The sequence below is a fragment of the Carcharodon carcharias genome, chromosome 4, assembly GCF_017639515.1.
Source record: "Carcharodon carcharias isolate sCarCar2 chromosome 4, sCarCar2.pri, whole genome shotgun sequence".
Taxonomy (NCBI): Eukaryota; Metazoa; Chordata; class Chondrichthyes; order Lamniformes; family Lamnidae; genus Carcharodon; species Carcharodon carcharias.
The window spans coordinates 129,825,617-129,844,660 of NC_054470.1; the positions used below are offsets into that span (position 1 = coordinate 129,825,617).

General features: G+C 43.6%; 1 protein-coding gene across 1 annotated transcript in view; it reads left to right on the top strand.

Moving 5' to 3' along the window:
* LOC121277061 (solute carrier organic anion transporter family member 3A1-like) overlaps positions 1-19,044 on the top strand; it is a 336,748-nt gene that overhangs the window by 240,983 nt on the left and 76,721 nt on the right. Inside the window, exon 4 of the mRNA XM_041185993.1 lies at positions 1,959-2,228. Coding sequence (XP_041041927.1) covers positions 1,959-2,228 — 270 coding nt within the window. The remainder of the gene's footprint in view (positions 1-1,958; positions 2,229-19,044) is intronic.

Sequence of the window (19,044 nt, forward strand, 5' to 3'; positions counted from 1 at the left end):
AGATAAGGTAAACTAAGAGAGGTAGTTTATTTTGCACATACACAAAACATGGGAAGGGGTTTCGCAACCCCCCCCCCTCCTTTTTGCATTCATACAATAAAAGAGAGATAAGAGAAAGAAAGGGGTCCAGGGAAAGACCACAATAAAAATAAGAATTATCGTTTTACATGAGTCCAAAGTCCAGAATCAAAAAGTCCAATGGTGCATTCCTTCAGGGGTTGGTAGGTTGAAACTGTTGCAGGGTGATTTGCTTTTCTAGAAGCGATGACTTCCATGATGGAAGAAGATACCTGGAGATGAATTAGTCTTTGAGGCACAGATACAGAAGTTCAGATGTTTCAATATTACACAGTGTAGATAAGGGCCAGGTCATTTAAAACCTGGACAGAAGCCTGGTTACTTTGCTGCCCTTTTAGGCGGTAAATGGCAGACAGAGGCAGGATGCTAGCCTGGAGTCCTTGTTCTCTTCTGAGGTTAAACAGCGGCCGAATATAAAACCCAAAGGTTGTTTAATTAAAGCAACCCAAACAGCTCAAGTCTTTGTCATGTGACAGGGTGGTTTCAGGTCAAGCTATTCAGCTAACAAGGCCCCTTGCCAAAACCCATTGTGTTTTGAGCAGGTAACTGTAGAACTATTAGCACAACATTAGAGATGAGGAGTCTCAATTAGCTCTGCCGTTGTCCATAGCTGGCTGGTGCAGACATCTCAACTATTACCCTTTGTGATGCCTTGGGTGGAATGTTTATATGATGCAAGGAGTGTTATATTCCAGGGGTTTGATGTATTAGCCTTTGTCCATTTTTAAACTGTTCTGAAACTTTCAGAAGACTTCCATCATGTGGTCAGCAGCGGCCATTTTATCAGTCCAGCCATTTGTCCATTTAAAAAAAAACAGAATTTAAGCAAGAGAATATGGAAGAGAAACATGTTTCTTTTAAATTTTTATCTTCTTCGTGCTGCCTCAGTGGGATAGCTGTAATGTAGGGAATGCAGTAGCCAATTTGTGCTTAACAGTGTCCCACAAACAGCAAAGTGATAAGTGAGCAGATCAGCTTCTTTGCTGATGTTGGTAGAGTGATAAATTGAGCCAGCGCATGGGAAGAATTCCCCTTTTCCTTTTTAGAAGGTTTCATTTGATGTTTTACTTCCATCTGAGAGGAAAGACTCAATTTAACATCTCATCTGAGAGGTCCCTCAATACTGCACTGTCCCTGGAGTGGGGCTTGACTCCATGATCTTCATGACTTAGAGGTGAAAGGGCTTCCATTGAGCCAAGGCTTACACGTACAAAAGATAAAAAACAAAAAGAAAGGGAAATAAATAATAAGTAAGAAAAAAATGTGGTATTACAGTACTGCATTGTATATCTGTCAAGTTGGTGCATAAATCTGTTTTATTTATTGTTTATTTCATCTTAAAAAAAGATTATTGCACCTTCTATAAATACTTAAAACAATTTTGTGTCAAATCTTATATATAAATCATCATTTTGTCTTTTTAACTGTAAAAACGGAGGAATGACATTTACACCAATGACACACACCCCAGTGAGATTTATAACATGGTTTACAGAGTAATTGAAATTTGTTGTGGCAGAGCCACTGTTAATTTTCACCGCAATCCCTTGTTAAGCTGCTTCTGCCAAGGATCTAATTGATACATGATTTAGCTAAATGACAACCTGTAAAGTACATTGGCAAGTAATTGTGGTGACCCTGGAGCAGTCCCGTGCTGTCACATATCAATCTGGGACTTAATAATAATTGCATACCAAGAGTGATTGATGGGATAGTCCTAACTAGCTGTAGCAGTAGGAGGTTTGATGTTTTCCTCCCTTTCCATTATGGTCCTCAAAGGAGCTGTTGGCTTAACTATTACTTATACAACAGCCGTGTTCTTAAAATGATGCTAGTTTGATGGAGCTTGGACTTAACATAATTCTTCCTCTTCCTTTCAGCAAAATTGGGCATCACCCCAGATGATCCTCGGTGGATTGGTGCTTGGTGGGCTGGCTTCCTCCTTTGTGCTGGACTTCTGTTCTTCTCGTCTCTGTTTATGTTTGGCTTCCCTCAGGCCATGCCAAAGAAACACCACACATTAAGCAAAAGCTCACAGCAGCCCATGCTCCCAAGTAAAAGCCACAAAGACCAGTCAAAGTTAACTGCAGAGGAAAATAAAAAAGAATGTAAACAAACCAGTGAAGCAACATGCACAGAATACCTGAGAGGTGAACACCTTATAAGTATATTTCCTTCTGTTAATAGACTAGTGTCTTATAGAGGCATGGATAAGAGGCTGATCTGTTGTGGTAACAGGTTAGGATACCTTAACTATTGTAAATATCATGCATAGTTATACTAGGGCTGTCAATTAATCACAGTTAAATACTGCAAGTGACACTTTAATATTTTTGGAGTATACTTTTAGCTTGGCTTAATTGCACAAGTTGCTTTGGTGAAGCTGTGGCAATTGGAGTAATCAGTAAAGAAATGTTTCAACTACTCTTTGACTTAGTGAATGATGGCAATTGTGAATAGTGTGTTTCCTTTGTTTTCTTCATTGTGTCTGGTTTTGACTCTGGGAGACCTCTGAGGAAAGGAAGAGCTCCTCACACTCACAACTCACCGATAGTGCCACCAGGTTCTGAGGGACTGGTGGAACTGGCGAAGACAGGCCAAGCTTGTGAGGTGAGGGAGATGGGTTGCATATTTGTGTCTGTCCACCGCAGGGTGAGAAGTGGTTGCACCTGGCAGCAGGAGCAGGATGTTGTTTTAACAGCTGGAGGGGCCATGTCAGAGAATGTTGATGTCCATTGTTAATGTGATAGGAGCAGCAGCCTTCTGGTGAGAGTGCTTATGGGAACAGTGGGAGGGGAAGGGAGGGTGGGTCTGAGTCGAGGGAGCAACAAGGTACCGGAAGAAATCACCCATCTGCTGTCGCAACTTTACCCCTACCCCCAGAAAGTTTAAAGCCTAAGCCTATACCAGTCTAAGTACATGATCATCCCTGGTCACAGTCCAAGTCCCTAAATATATATTTTCCTGAATAAACTCCATTTATTATTATCTTGCTGCCTTTACAACACCCTAAACCCTTGGGACAGGGTAAGCTTCAACAAGGGGGAACGCAGCTACACTTAGAAAATGTTGAATGCTTTCCTTGCATGACCAAAGATTGCCCACGTGGATATTTGCCCAGGCATTTGGTAGCAGCTTCTTGCCATTGCCCCTAAATGAGGGTTAAAGATTAAAGATCCAAGTTACTTTGAAATTGATGTGGGCATCACATCTGCCAGGATGTGATCCTGCCTTGCATGTAAGGATCCAAAGGAAGTGGGTCCAATGGGTGACATTTGCAGCCATTAAAGCAAAACAAAGTGTAAGGAAATGTTTTGTGATATGTACATTTGTCCATCAACTTGGAACAAGGCATGAGGAGTAGACTGACCATAGTTGACTGCCTATGACCCTGAAAACTTCTGAATTTGGTGCCTTCACCTCTGGGTGGTGAAAGCTACTGTAATACAGTAAACTTTATGTTATCCGGCCCTCTACCAATCGGAATTCTTACTAACCGGAATTTCTGATGTTCCCCTAATACGAATCATCACTTTACCAACTGGAAGCAATTACAAAGTTATCCGGAATCCGTACCAGTATCCTGTATTATTTATACTTCAATTTATAGTTTAATGTACTTTTGAAGATTAGCAGTAAAAAGAATATTGTTCTTTAAGTCCTGAGTACTTGCATATTAGTTCATGCTACAAGTATCGTGCTGTATTCCATTGATGCATGGAACTCTCTGTTAAATGACATATTTGATTAACTGGCATCACCCATGCCCGACACTTGCCAGATAATAAAGATTTTACTGTACATTGCCCACTTTTAGCTGTGTCTCTGGAGCATTGCCCTTTGTGGGTTGTTCCCTAGATTGCCAAGTGGGAAGCTCTCCTTTCATCTACATTTTGCATCATCATGTCAGCTGCTGCATCGTAAACATGGGTGTTTTGCCTTTGTTCACCTCCATGCTATCAATAGGTAAAATACAGTGATTATTCCGAATTTTTGTCTCCAAAGAGTCCCATTGCTGTAAAAAGTTCAGCAAGTCTACAAATAGCCATGCCCTGATCAGATGCTCTGCCCCAAATCTACACCCAGCTTAGACACTGGGATCATCCCCTGATATCTAATAAGGACCCATTCTGTAAGATTTGTTGGATTCGGCCTGTACATGCCTGAACCATATCCTTCTGCCTTTATTGAAGATCATCAAAGAGAAACTATTGCAATAGAATGATCACATGAGCTCATTATCGCTTGGAGTGAAACGTTATTAGCGTTTCTATGGTAAGTTGTAGAGAAACGATAGGATGCTTCTAGGAATTACTGTTTTATGAAAATGACCCTAGGCAGGGGTAGAGTGTCAGGGAGATGAATGGTGTGTGGGGTTTGAGCAGATCATTAAGGGTAGAGGAAGATATGCTTAAGAAGATCACATGCACTATTTCAACCTGGTCGAAAGGATATTCAGGAGAAGGCTCACATAATTTGAAATTACTGCAAAAGGCATCTCCATGTCAATCCGGAACCAACACTTTCTGGAGCTCTTGTTGCTGCCAACACAAAAGAGCAGCATATATTTGGTCTATACCAGGCTTATATTGCCACATTGAGGGCAGCATTAACATGAATGCAAACTAAGGGCGGAATTTTCTGTGCCTGTTGGGCGTGAGCGGACCATATGGTGGGAAGGCTGTCAGAGGCTGGGAATTTCATTGTAATGTGTCTGCATATCATTATAAGCCCTGCATACCGGAATAATTTCCCCACGCTGGATCATCCGGGCATGTCGTGTGTATTTCACAACAGCATTTATAAGGTGTGCACCTGGCGAGCTGCACTTTGAGGGGAACTTGGAGGTGAGTACACAGTAACATTGTACAGCACTCGTGAGCGTCACCTGTTAGACTTCAAGGCTGAGGTGTTGCACATTCACGCGGGGGCACAGGCAAGTTGCTTTTTCCTGGCTGACTGACAGTGTGGTGCCAAGGCAAGGGCTGCACTGTGGTTGATGGTGGTGCACAAGCATGTGCTGGGGGGTGGTGGGGAAGCAGCCATGCATTAGGGAAACCTTGTATGAAGTGACCATTCCTCCACAGCTGAGACAGTTCAGACACAGCCACACTGACATGCATGTAGTTGACCCTCTAGCTTATCTGCCCATTCAAACAATGCAGAGGCATGAAAGTGCCACGAAGTGCTCCAGAGCTTTTCACCCCTCGGACACAGACTGCAAAGTAATGACCGACTTAGTGAACTGCAGAACAGTTGGATGACTGGGCATGTTGTAGATCTCTTACTAATCTGGCCATGGAGCAGTCACTGGTGGAGGCGCTCACAGCCCCTTGCAATGTCATCATCCTGGTCTGGACCAGTCTCCCCCAAGCTAACACTGCAGCCTTGCACTGTGGGTTAGGAGAATGCCTGCACCTGAGCTGAGAGCACAGCATGCAGTCCAATGGGCCAAGCAGCCGCCAATCGGTTGGGTGGAGTGGGGCGGAGGTGGGTGGGGTTTCGGGTAGCCATGCAGCACACTAATCTCTGGCCATCCAAGTGGCGAGCACTCTCTGGGATACATTAAGGGGCCTTCAGACTTAACCCAGAGAGTTCGTCACACAACATGCTAACCCCTGTGTCTTTCATCCTGCAGGAGCAGTACATCAGGAGCATGGAAGCTGGTGACCGAGCTGTATGCCTCATGGCTTACAGAGAGCAGAGACAAAGGAGAAGAGAGCGATGGAGGCGCCTGGCTGGGCAGTGGGAGGAACAGCAACCTCAGGAAAAAGGGCGGCTGGGACTCCCGTGCACACCACTAAAGAGCCACAGTGAGCCGTCGCTGATCGGCACCTAGCTAGACCCAAGGTTTAGTGATGGCACTTACCATTCCTGCAGACAACCGAGAACCAGTGTCGCCGAAGACTGTGCATATCTAGGGAATTGGTTGGTCACATCTGCCAGCTACTGCAGAATTTGGTGCCAAGGGGAATTGGAGGGCATCCATTGCCAGTGGCCGTGAAAGTGACCGTGGTGCTCAATGTTTACCCCAGTGGCTTGTTTCAGGTGACCTCTGTGGGATGTTATAAGCCTCTGCACACAAATGCATCCATGAGGTCACGGACGCCATCTTCAAAAAGTCACACAACTTTGTGCATTTTACCCAGGATCAGGAAAGCCAGGAAGGAAGAGCGCTGGGATTTGCCCAGATCTCAGGTTTCCCATAGGTGCAGGGTGCCATCAACTGCACTCAGGATGGCGCTCACATCTCTGTGGCAACAAGCAGTCAACTATGTCAACCACAAGGGCTTCCGCTGGCTGAATGTTTATCTGGTGTGCGACCAATGCAAAGGCATCCTGCGGTTCTGCACATGATTCCCAGGGAGTGTCCACGACTTTTACATCCTCAGTAGGTTTCAGATCTTTGACATCTTCCAGGGTCCTGGGATGGTGCAGGATTGGCTCCTTGGGGACAAAGGCTGCCCTCAGAGGATGTGGCTGATGACACCAGTCTGGCAGCCTCAGAGTACAGCAGAGTGAAGGTATAACAAGGCTCATGCTGCAACTTGCACCTTGGTGGAGGAAACCATCGGAATGTTGAGAATAAGGTTCTGGTGCCTGGATTGGTCTGGAGGAGCCCTGCAATATAGTCCACAGAAGGTGTCACGCATTGTTGTGTTCTGCTGTGCCCTTCACAGCCTGGCACTGCAGTGGGTAGAGGAGATGACAAGAGATGGGGGAGCTGCACATCTCCTCTGATGAGATGGACATCGACGGAGATGAGGGTGAGTTGGTCTTCAAAGGCGGGGCTGACGGCAATGAAGCTATTGCACTGGCCAGACAAGGCAGACGTACTCGGGAGGCCTTCATAGCTGCTAGATTCATGGAGGATGATGACAACGTGCAGTGAGGACACTCCATAGATCCTCACATTGCTTATGTGAATGTCTGATTCATGTCTGGCTGATGGCACCTCTCTTGTGCTCTGTGAATAGGATCGTATCATGGGAATGCAGCAGGGAAACGTAAACTTCTCCTGATCTTATGGCATCTGTCGTGGGCTGAACCCTTCAGGACCACACTGTCACCGGAAAAAGATACTGGTGAGATGGGGGCCAGTCGCACCTCGAAGGTGATGGGAGCACAGAGAGAATGACAGAACTCTGTGCTGTCGGCCCAGGGTATTCTGGCAGCAATGATAAGCCCCGTCGAGGTGCAGGCGTCAGTAATGTGGCCAGTGACAGTGAAGTCAAAGCATCAGTGTGCAGGGAAGGTTGCACAAAGCACGGAGGAGGCCCTGGAATGAGATACCTGCCGTTATCTTGTGCAAGAACCAAGGTTTCACATCTGAATGACATGAACACTGCTCATCAGAATAAGGAGCTATAGGTTTATTAACAAAATAAACAGTGCGTTCAAGTGATTAACAGCCATGCCCAGGCTGTGCAACTACATCTTCTTACCCTTCCTAACCTTGTCGGTAGGTCTTGGTGTTCCCCAGCCAACTGCAGCGGAGGTGGGGCAGCCTGCTGACTGCTACACCCTGTCTGTGATGACCTTGACAGGCGCCCTCTGGAGGGCCCCGGCCTGCTTTTGGGGTCCTGCTGTGTGGCAGTGGCACCTTTCCCGGCCTGTGGAGCTGAATTTGCTGGTGTCACAGGAAGAGGAGAATTAGATGGGCTGGACACTCCTGAGGTCACCTGGGAAGATGGCCCTGGGGTGTGCACCTGCTGATCCTCCTCCTATGGGTGCATGAAGGCCCATGGCTGACTCCTTGAGGAAAAGGGGAAGCTGGAGTGAGATGGAGCTACCCCGCAGCCCTCTCACGCTGACACTGCTGGAGGCCAACTGTGCGTCAGCGATGGAATTCAGCCCACACAGCGCAGGACTGATGTCTGGGATCAAGGTCTCCATGGCGGCCGCCATCCAACCAGTATTGACCTCAGTGCACTGCCTAATGCCTGCACTACCACCTCAAACTGAAGGCGGACGGACTCCTCCATCTGAGGAGTGCAGTGGACATCTTGATGTTCCAGCAACTGAGATATGACTGAGTGCAGAGATTCGTCAGCTGACTTGGACTCAGCAGATTTCTGGTCTCCAGCAGTCCTCCGAGTGCTGGAGAACTGGGAAGTCTCTGCCTCTGCCTGCTGTGGATCAGAAAGTGTGATGTGCTCACCAGATTGTGACCCTGAGGGTATTCTAAAGCTTGGTCCTGTCGAGGTGTGTGTCTTTGCGCTTGTGGAGAGTGTGGGTGAGCGCTGTGATGGGTCTTCATTGACGGTTTCAACAGATTCCTCTTCTGAGGTGTCTTTGGGGCTTGAGTCGAGGACCTGGGTCATGGAATCCCTCGGATGTTTCCCAGATGTGCCTGCGAAAGCAAGGGGAGGTAATTAGTGTATGGTAGAGGCCGGTGAAAGAGTACGCATCACTCACAGCATGGTTGTCTGATGGATGTTGCACTGATGGACCCTCACTTGGTTCAGCACCACCGACCTCACCACCAGCACTGGAATGATCCAGCTCCTCGCTGGCCAGTTGTTTTCAAAGTTCATGAAGACCTTGATTTCAGGCATTCCTCCACCAGTCTGCGACTTCTCCCTTTTGTTGTGTGCCAGCTTATTCCGCATGAATACAGGTAAAGAGAGTGTAAGCAGGATTCCTGCCAGGCCAGGTATGCTTGACATGTGTGGGTGGTGTGTCGTGCCATGGACGGGATGAGGACACAATCCGCAGGGCAGATGAAAACATGTGTGAGAGAGGGAATGGTGATGTCCCTTGAACTGGCAGTGAGTGAGATCCCTGTGGATGTGTGATGAGTTTGTGAGTGTGTGAGTTGAGAGTGATGAGATGAGTGACTTGCCCTAGTGGTGGTTGTCCTCTTTTGCAGGGAATTGGCACTGACCACTGCTGCCACCACCTCCCATGTTGGACTTGTCACTTTGCTTGCTGGTCTTCACCCAGAGCGGGAGTAGAGATCATCACAGCACCCACCACTGTGTCCAGTAGGTGTTTGAGAGAGGTGTCAGTAAATCTAGGGGCAGCACGTTTCCTCCATTTGGAAGCCATGACTTTGCAGCAGCTTCCTATGACTTGAAGAGTGCAAGATTTTAGCAGAGACGGCCTTTAAATAAGGCGCCCAGCTTACTCTAGGCCTGATGTGACAGTAGGGCAGGTGGATGAGAGTCTGCCCCACGAGCGACCTGCCATGTTTCCTGGGAATGCATTATTAATGAGGCGAGATTGGGACGATACAGTGTGAAAAGCCATCATTGCCCCTAGCAAGTAAACTGTCCTTTTTCCTGCCCGCTCCTGCACTTAGCACAAATCTGGTATGATTCTGCCCTAAATCACTAGCATGACATACAGTCAATGATTTGTCATTGTTCCTAGATGACTTCCTGGTTAGCAATTTGGGCTGAGTTTGAAAAAAAATCCAGGAGTGACAGCACAGGAAAACTGTAAGTTCATCGGTTGTTAGAGAGTGTGTTTAAATAACTTAAAAATGTATCATTTATAAAGAAGTAGTTACTTGTATTTCAGTAAGGAACAAAAGCAATAGGGAAGTAAAGTTAAATTAAGTCAAAGTGAAATAAAGTAATAAAGTAAATCAAAGTGAGATAAAGCTAGTGTAAGTTTAGTGAAGTTAAGTTACTAGTAATTGATTCTACTCATTCTACTCACTCTAAGTGTAATAAATAGTTTTTAGAGTTATGGGATGGCAGGTCAGCTTGGCCAAGTGGAGTGTACATCCTGCGGTATGAGTGAAATCGTGGACGCACCATGTGTCCCTGACAAACACATCTGTAGGAAGTGTCACCAGCTGCACAAGCTTGAGCTCCAGGTTTTGCACCTTGAGCAGCAGCTGGAGTCATTGATGTGCATCCACGAGGCAGAGGACTAGGTGGATAGCATGTTTAGGGAGGTGGTCACACCACAGGTCAGAAGCATACAGCCAGAGAGGAAATGGGTGACCACCAGGCAGTTTAAGAGGACCAGGCAGGTAGTGCAGGAGTCCCCTGAGTCTATCCTGCTTGCTTTACCATTTTGGATGCTGATGAGTGCGAAGGTTCCTCAGGGGAGTACGGCCAGAGCCAAGACTGTGGCACCACAGGCACCTCAACTGTACAGGGGTGGGGAAGAAAAAGAATGGAAGGGCAATAGTGATAGGGGATTCCATAGTCAGGGTATCAGACAGACATTTCTGTGGCAGTAAACGTGATTTCAGGATGGTGTGTTGCCTCCCTGGTGCTAGGGTCAAGGATGTCACGAAGTGGCTGCAGGACATCCTTCTGGGGGGAGGGGTATCAGCCATGAGTTGTGGTCCACATTGGTACCAACAACATAGGCAGGAAGAGGGATGAAGTCCTGAAAGCAGATTTCAGGGAGTTAGGAAGGAAATTAAAAAGCAGGACCTCAAGAGCAGTAATCTCAGAATTACCCCCAATGCCACGTGTAGTGAGCGTAGGAGTAGGAAGATTGATTGATTAAATACGTAGCTGGAGAACTGGTGTAGGAGGGAGGGCATCAGATTTCTGAGGCATTGGAATTGGTTCTGGGGCAGGGGACCTGTACAAGCTGAATAGGCTACATCTTAACAGGACTGGGACTGATATAGTCGCAGGGAGATTTGCTAGTGCTGTTGGGGTGAGTTTAAACTAGCTTGTCAGGGGGGAGGGAACCTGAGGGGTGGCCCAAATTGGAAGAAAGTGAAGTTGGTAACAGGAAGTAGTAGTAAGACCAGAAGGCAGGAGAAACAAAGCAGAGCATTGAGTATGCTTTGTCAAAAAGACAAAGTTAAAGGCATTCGACCTGAATGCGTGCAGCATTCGCAATAAGGTAGATCATCTAAAGGTAAATAATAGAGGTAAATGGGTATGATATAATTGCCATTATGGAAACAGGGCTGTATGGTGACCAAGACTGGGAACTGAATATTCAAAGATAATCAATGTTTAGGAAGGACAGACAAGAAGGGAAAGGAGGTGGAGTGGCGCTGATAATAAGAGATGGGATCAGTGCATTAGTATGGGAGGATCTCAGATCGGAAGAACAAAGTTGGGATGGAGCTAAGAAACAGCAAGGGGCAGCAAACGTTGATTGGAGCTGTTTATAGGCCACCAAACAGTAGTGGTAATCTGGGGCATGGCATTAATCAAGAGATGAGAGAAGCATGTAGCATGGCCCATCTAGTAATCATGGGTGACTTCAATCTGCATATAGAATGAGTAAACCAACTGAGCACTAATGCTGTGGAAGATGAGTTTCTGGAGTGTGTTAGGGATGGTTTTCTAGAGCAGCATGTTGAGGAGCTGACTAGAGGACAGGCTATTTTAGATCTCGTATTATGTGATGAAAAAGGGCTAATTACTAATCTTGTTGTATAAGAAACTTTAGGGATGAGTGACAACAATATAAAAGCATTTTACATTACGTTTGAAAGTGAGGTAGTTCTCACTGAAGCAATGATGTTAAAGTTGAATAAAGGAAATTATGAAGGCATGAGGGATAAATTGGCTGAGGTGTATTGGGAAAATACATTAAAAGGTATGACTGTACATTGACAATGGATAGTCTTCAAAGAACTATTACATAGCTTACAGCACCCATACATTCCTTCAAGGTGCAAAAAACCCCAAAAAGTCAGTCAACTGTGGCTGACAAAGGAAGTTAAGAATTGTGTATGATTAAAAGAAAAGGCTTGTAAAGTTGCCAGAAGTAGTAGTAAACCTGAGGATTGGGAGGTTTTTAGAATACAGCAAAGAAAGACCAAGAAACTGGTAAAAAAGGGAGAATAGAATGTGAATGCAATCTGGCAAATAAAAACAGACTGTAAAAGCTTCTATAGGTATGTAAAAAGGAAGTGTTTGGCTAAGACGAATGTGGGTCCATTTCAGGCACATTCAGGAGAATTCACAATGGGGTATAGAGAAATGGCAGAGAAGCTAAATGATTACTTTTTGTCTGTTTTCGCTGAGGAAGATACAGGAAATCTCCCAGATTTAGAGATCCAAGGGACTAGGGAGAATGAGGAGTTGAAGGAAATTAGTGTAAGTAAGAAGGTTGTATTAGAGAAATTAATGGAACTTAAAGTTGATAAGTCCCCAGGACCTGATACTCTGCATCCCAGAGTGTTGAAAAAGGTTGCTATAGAGATAGTGCATGCATTGGTGATCATTTTCCAAAATTCTATAGATTCTGGAATGGTTCCTGAAGATTGGAAGGTAGCAAATGTCACCTCACTATTTAAGAAGGGAGGGAGAGAGAAAACAAGGAACTACAGACCTGTTAGCATTATGTCAGTAGAAGGGAAAATGCTAGAATCTATTATAAAGGATATGATAAATGGATACTTGGATAATCATGATCTGATTGGGCAAAATCAGCATGGATTTGCGAATGGGAAATCATGTTTGACAATCCTGTTGGAGTTTTTGAGAATGTTACTAACAAAATTGGTAAAGGAGAGTCGATGGACATAGTATACTTGGATTTTCAGAAAGCTTTTGATAAAGCCCCCACAGGAGGTTGATTAGCAAAATAAAAGCACTGGAATAGGAGGCAATATACAGGCATGGATTAAGGATTGGCCTACTGGCAGAAAACAGAGAGTAGGAATAAACAGGTCATTCTCACATTGGCAGGCTCCCACTAGTGAGGTACTGCAAGGACCAGTACTTGGGCCCAGCTGTTCATAATATATATCAATGATTTGGATGTGGGGACCAAATATAATATTTCCAAGTTTGCGGATGATACAAAGCTAGGTGGGAATGTGTGATGCGAGGAAGATGTAAAGTGGCTACAGGAGGATTTGGACCAACTTTGTGAGTGGGCAAGAACATGGCAGATGGAATAAAATGCGGTAAAATGTGAGATTATCCACTTTGGTAGAAGGAACAGATGTGCAGAGTATTTCCTAAATGGGAAGAGATTAGAAAGTGTAGATGTACAAAGGGACCTGGGCGTACTTGTCCATAAGTGACTGAAAGCTAACATGCAGGTGCAACAGGCAATTAGGAAGGCTAATGGAATGTTAGCCTTTATCGGAAGAGGATTTCAGTACAGGAGTAGTGAAGTCTTGCTTCAATTGTATAGAAGCTTGATTGGACCACATCTGGAGTACTGTGTGCAGTTTTAGCCCCCTTAACTCAGAAAGGATATTATTGCCATAGAGGGAGTGCAACAAAGGTTCACCAGACTTATTCTGGGGTTGGCGGGACTGCCTTATAAGGAGAGATTAGGGTGGACCTGTATTCTCTGGAGTTTTGAAGAATGAGAGGTGATCTCATTGAAACCTACAAAATACTTGAAGGAATGGGCAGGGTAGATGCAGCTAAGATGTTTCCCCTGGTTGGGGAACCAGGAAGCACAATTTCAAAGTAAGTGGGAAGCCACTTATGACCGAGATGAGGGAAAATGTCTTTACTCTGAGGGTTGTGAATCTTTGGAATTCTCTACCCAAGAAGGCCATGGAAGCTCAGTCATTGAGTATGTTTAAGGTAGAGGTTGATAGATTTCTGATTAACAATAATATAAAGGGTTATGCGGATAGTGTGGGTAAAAGACATTGAAGTCTTCCATCAGCCATGATAGTATTGAATGGTGGAGCAGGTCCGACGGGCTGAACGGCCTTCTCCTGTTCCTATGTTCCTAATTAGGCAACGTAATTCACCCCTTTATATGTTTGCTGTTGACAGGGAATTAAAACAGGGTATTGAAAACATTTGAATTATTTATTTTTCAGACCTCTGCCACTGGTTTTTGAATAGAGCTTAATTGCCAGTTAACTCAGCTAAACTTCCAACAAGATGCTTTGATTATTTTACATATTCTGACAATTCATTGTGATTCTTGTACTGATCTTTAAGGGATGATTTCATGTGGAGACTTGCCAGTTAAGTTTTAATTCCTGCAAGGATATATAAACAGACTGTGTGATATCACAGGCCATTTTTGGAATGACTCCAATCATACACCCATTGTGTAAACAATTCCACACCTGTTTGCAGACATAAATGGGTGTGATCCTCACTAGGCTAGCTGGTAGACAGGAGTTTACCACTGGCTAGAAGCTATCTGATGTTTGACAGCTATAGTCAAAAAGAACTGATGGTAGATGATTTAATCTTCTGAGCATCAGTGATGAGAATCCCTGTCTTCCAGGATATATCACAAAAATCACTGAGCACTGAAAGTTTTGAAGAAGGGAAGCAAATGCCGCGCCTACTGCTTTGAACATCTGTTCAATCATTGCATTGAAATAAAATATCCAGTGGAACAAATAATGCTTCCTTAGCTGATGGTTAAAGCTGTCTCCAGTCAGCAGACAGCTACAGTTGTATGGAGGTTTAAAAGGTTAAATTGTGAAGACAGGTTATATAAACTTGGTTTGTATTTCCTTGAGTTTAGAAAGTTGAGGAGTGATCTAATTGAGGCATTGAAATTGATAAAGGGATTCAGTGGGGTAAATACAAAGAAATTATTTCCTCTGGTGAAAGAATCCAGAACAAAGGAGCATAATCTTAAATTGAAAGCTAAGTTATTAAGGAGTGACGTCGGGAAGCACTTTTACACAGAAAGGTTAGTGGAAATCCTTTACCTTCTCCTGCCAAAAGGCTGAGGATGCTGGTTCAACTGAAATTTTCAAGTCTGAGAATCTCGTTAGGTAAGGGCATCATGGGATTTTGAAGCAAAAGCAGCTACTTGGAGTTGAGGTAGATGTCAGCCGTGTCCTAACTGAATGAGGGGCTGATTGGCCTACTACTGTTCCTGTTAGGCAAAGGGCTAAGTAGCGCTTGCAAAAATATGTCTTTTTGAAAGCGAAACATGTTGCTAAAGCTTTTCATCTTGCACTTATCAGGACAAATGCAAAAATACCAAATTTAAAATTCTCACAACAATTATTACACAGGAGAAAAAGATTCTGTTTGGTTGGCACGTCTACTTTCATTGGCTGAGGCATTGCCATGGAACTATAGGCTCCCCAAGCTCCCGGGTAATTCATTGAAGTGCAAGGATTGAACATATTAATTTTGTTTGCAGAGAATGGCTTTCTGCTTATGAATCTATCTCACTTCTTGTAAGTATAAATGAACCATGTTGCAAGCTTGACTGATCATCTTAAATTGGTTGTTAGACAATTCTCAACCAGTCCATGTTTGCAAAACCTGAAGCAAAATGTCTACTTTAGATGTTAAAAGTGATTCTGCAATTGGGCCACTTGCTGAACAATCCTGAATACGCTAATAACTACACTAACAACATTCTTGTATTTATTCTGATAAGCGCAAGACAAAAAGCTTTGGCAATATATCTCTTTTTTAGGAATATTCAAGTTCTATACTCCCATACTCTGTATGCTTATTTTAAATCATTCTCCCTTATCTCCCTCCTGGTGACTCCTCGTGAACTATTTCCAGTGCAGCCTTTTTGTATGACTCCCATTTGGCCAGTCATGGACGGCAAACCTAGACAGTGAATATCAACTTTTCAAAAGTTACAGGGTTGAAAAAATATTCAAAATATAGGAAAAAGTGGTTAAACCATTTCACATGCTTTAAGTTCAGAAACAAAAGTGAAGAACTAAGACCCACAAAGCATATTAACATGGACCTATCTCTGGATGTATTAATTTGGCAGAGGCAGTAATGCACTACAAATGTCCCCAATGAGAATACTTTGGATTTGTAGAGCCATCAAGTCGTAGAATCATTTACAGCACAGAAGGAGACCATTTGGCCCATCAAGTCTCCGCAGAATGATCCAGTCTGTCCCACCCTCCTGCTCATTCCCTGTAGCCCCTCAAGTTTATTTCTTTCGAGCGCCCACCCAATTTCATTTTGAAAAAAATTGATTGTTTGCATTTCAATCACCCTTGTGCGAAGTGAGTTTCAGGTCATCACCACTCGCTGTGTAACGACATTCATCCTCACATTCCCCCTGCATCTCTTGCGCAAAATGTTTAGTCCTTCAACCATCAACTAATGGGAAGAGTTCTTCCCTGTCTACCTTATCTAAGGCTGTCATAATCTTACATACTCCTATCAAATCTCCCCTCAATTTTCTTTACTCCAAGGAGAACAACCCCAGCCTTTCCAACCTAACCTTGTCACTAAAATCTCCCATTGGTTCCATTCCTTTAAATTTCCTCTGCACCCTCTCAAGGACTTTCACATCTTTCCTAAGGTGTGGTGACTGGAACTGGACACAAAACTCTAGCTGGAACTTAACGAGATCTTTTTAAAGGTTCAGCATAACTTCCCTGCTTTTGTACTCAGTGCCTCTTCTTAGGAAGCCCAGTATCCTATATGCTTTGTTAGCTGCTCTCTCAATATGCCCTGCCATCTTAAAAGATCAATGTGCATTAACCCCAAGGTCCCTCTGTTCCTGCACACGCTTTAGAATTGTGCCTTTAAGTCTATATTGCCTCTCCCCAGCCCTTCTGCCAAATACATCACCTCACACTTCTCTGTGTTAAATTCCATCTGCTACTTGTCTGCCCATTCAGCTAGCCTACCTATGTCCTGTTGCAGGCAATTCATAACGCCATCACAGTTTGCCAGATTTTGAAATTTTGCTCCATATTCAAAAATCCAAGTCATTTTTTTGATCTTTTGTTTGTATTTTATACAAGGATTAAGGACAATGTTATAAGATCTCTTTCCAAATTTGCACCCCAAACCACCTTTGGATACATGCTTAATGTTTAATTAAATATTCCTGCAATGTTTTTTTCTAAATAATACTTGCATGTCCCACTGTATTACAAACTGGCCTTGCTATTTTTTAATCCAGATATGCCATATGGCATTTTGCGTCATCTTCCTTTCTAGGAGGACATAATATTCTGGGCTATGGCCATCTTCAGCATCCGGTCATCTATTCCATAAATGGCCACATATCCAGCGGAAGTCAATGATAGTCTGGTTAACTTCCTGACCCTTAGAAATAGATCAAGTCTTATTTCCATCTTTCAAGCAAACTACCCAAAAGCTAAGAAAAATATCTCCATTAAAACTATGTGTGAGTGGTAAGCAGTCCAGAGATTTGAACTCTTGACCTTTCAAGTGCATACTGCTTCAGCTAGCATACCACTTCAGGAAAGTTGGCCAATGCAAAAAACCTTCCTGGAAGGCCAACCCTGAAACATTCAGCATGTGGCCACGTTCCAACCAATATCAGCATATTTTGACTTTTTCCAATATCAACATTGATGGATAAGGGTTAAAAAAAAAAACAATTTTCTGTTCCCTGTCAAAACTCTTGGCTAACATTTTTTGATTTGGGCCAAGTATCATAATGCAGGATATGCCCCTTATATCTGCATGAATATATTTATTTAAATATGAAGTGTACATGGAAAGATCTGTTAACATTAAGTGGATTCCTGCGTAAAATATGAGCAAATATGTATTCAATAAAAGGGGGATTGGCACAGACCTGATTGAATTGTTTGGATTTCACTAAAAGGAAAGCAACTTGAGGTCTATTCTGCCATTTTTAAGTATTGCAAACAGTTTTCATAAAAGGAGGATTTACATTGTGGGAAAGGCATTATAGCAGGAAATTTCCTATGTTAGCTCAGAGTAACAGGATGTTCTTTGCTTTAGACCATTCTCCTTGAATCTCTAAAGCTCAAAATTCCACTTAATGTTATTGGATTTTTCCATGTACATTTTTACATGTGCACCCATCTCCATGAACCACGGATGTGCAAAGTACATCCTATCCCTTTCCTCTACCAACCCCTCCCCCCCCCAAGAAAAAAATGTGGGTGCTGGACTTGGGGACAGGACTTCCAGAATCGGGGCCCCAATGCCATTTTGGCTAAGGCGCAGAGCCCTTCTGATTCCACAAAAATTCAGGCAAGTGTTTCAGATCAAGGTCATTTCTATAGAATAGAATAGAATTTCTCTCCACAGGTGCTGCCAGCCCTGCTGAGTATTTACAGCATTCTCCTTTTTCATTTCAGTAAATGATATTCTTATCATGGGCTGAAGTTATGAAATATGTTGATTAGCATGACAATAAAAAAGCTATACACTGCTTAGATTTAAATTAACATGAATAGACATCTTTTGAACTGTTTAGCAGAGTTGAAATAATGCTTACTGGTTTTTTCAAAAAATCTTTATTCCTTTAATGTTGAATAATGAGCAATCACTTTTTACCACCGGAGGGTCTGATCAGTAGAAACTTAAACAAGCAGATTTGTTGCCAACAGGAAAACTGACTTTGGTGATAGGGTTGCTATATGCTAAGACTTTGGAGATAGTTTTTACAGCTGCACTTAATGGCAATATAAATGTTGCCATTGACAAGAGAGGCCCCTATCTTTTGTGGCCACTAGTATGCTAACTTTCTTAGCCCACTACAGATCCATATTTGGTATTCTTTCTCACTTGCTCTGCTGGCTTTCTCCAATGGAGAAAATATGATGACTAAGAAACAAAGCTAAAAACTGCAATTTTAAGAGTTACTTCTATTAATACTGCTCCTTTAACACAGTGAATATCCCAAAGTGCTCCACAGGAGCAAAAATTGATGCCATGCTAAAAACAACAGCAACTTTTATTTATATAGTGCCTTTAATGTAATGAAACACCCCAACGGGTTTCACAGGAGCATTATAAATCAAAATATAACACCAAGTCACCAAAGGAGATATTAGGTCAGATGACCAAAGCTTGGTCAAAGAGGCAGGCTTTAAGAAGTGTCTCAAAAGAGGAAAGTGAGATGTATGGTGTATGGTGGGAATTCCAAAGCGTGGGGCCTAGGAAACTGAAAACACTGCCACCAATAATGAAGCAATTGTGATTGGGAATGTACAAGAGGACAGAATTAGAGGAGCGCAGATATCTCAAAGGGCTGTGGGGTTACAGAGATAGGCAGGGGCAAGGCCGTAGAAGGAATTGAAAATGAGGATGAGAATTTCGAAATCAAGATGTTGGTTGACCCGGAGCCAGTGCAGGTCAACAGGCA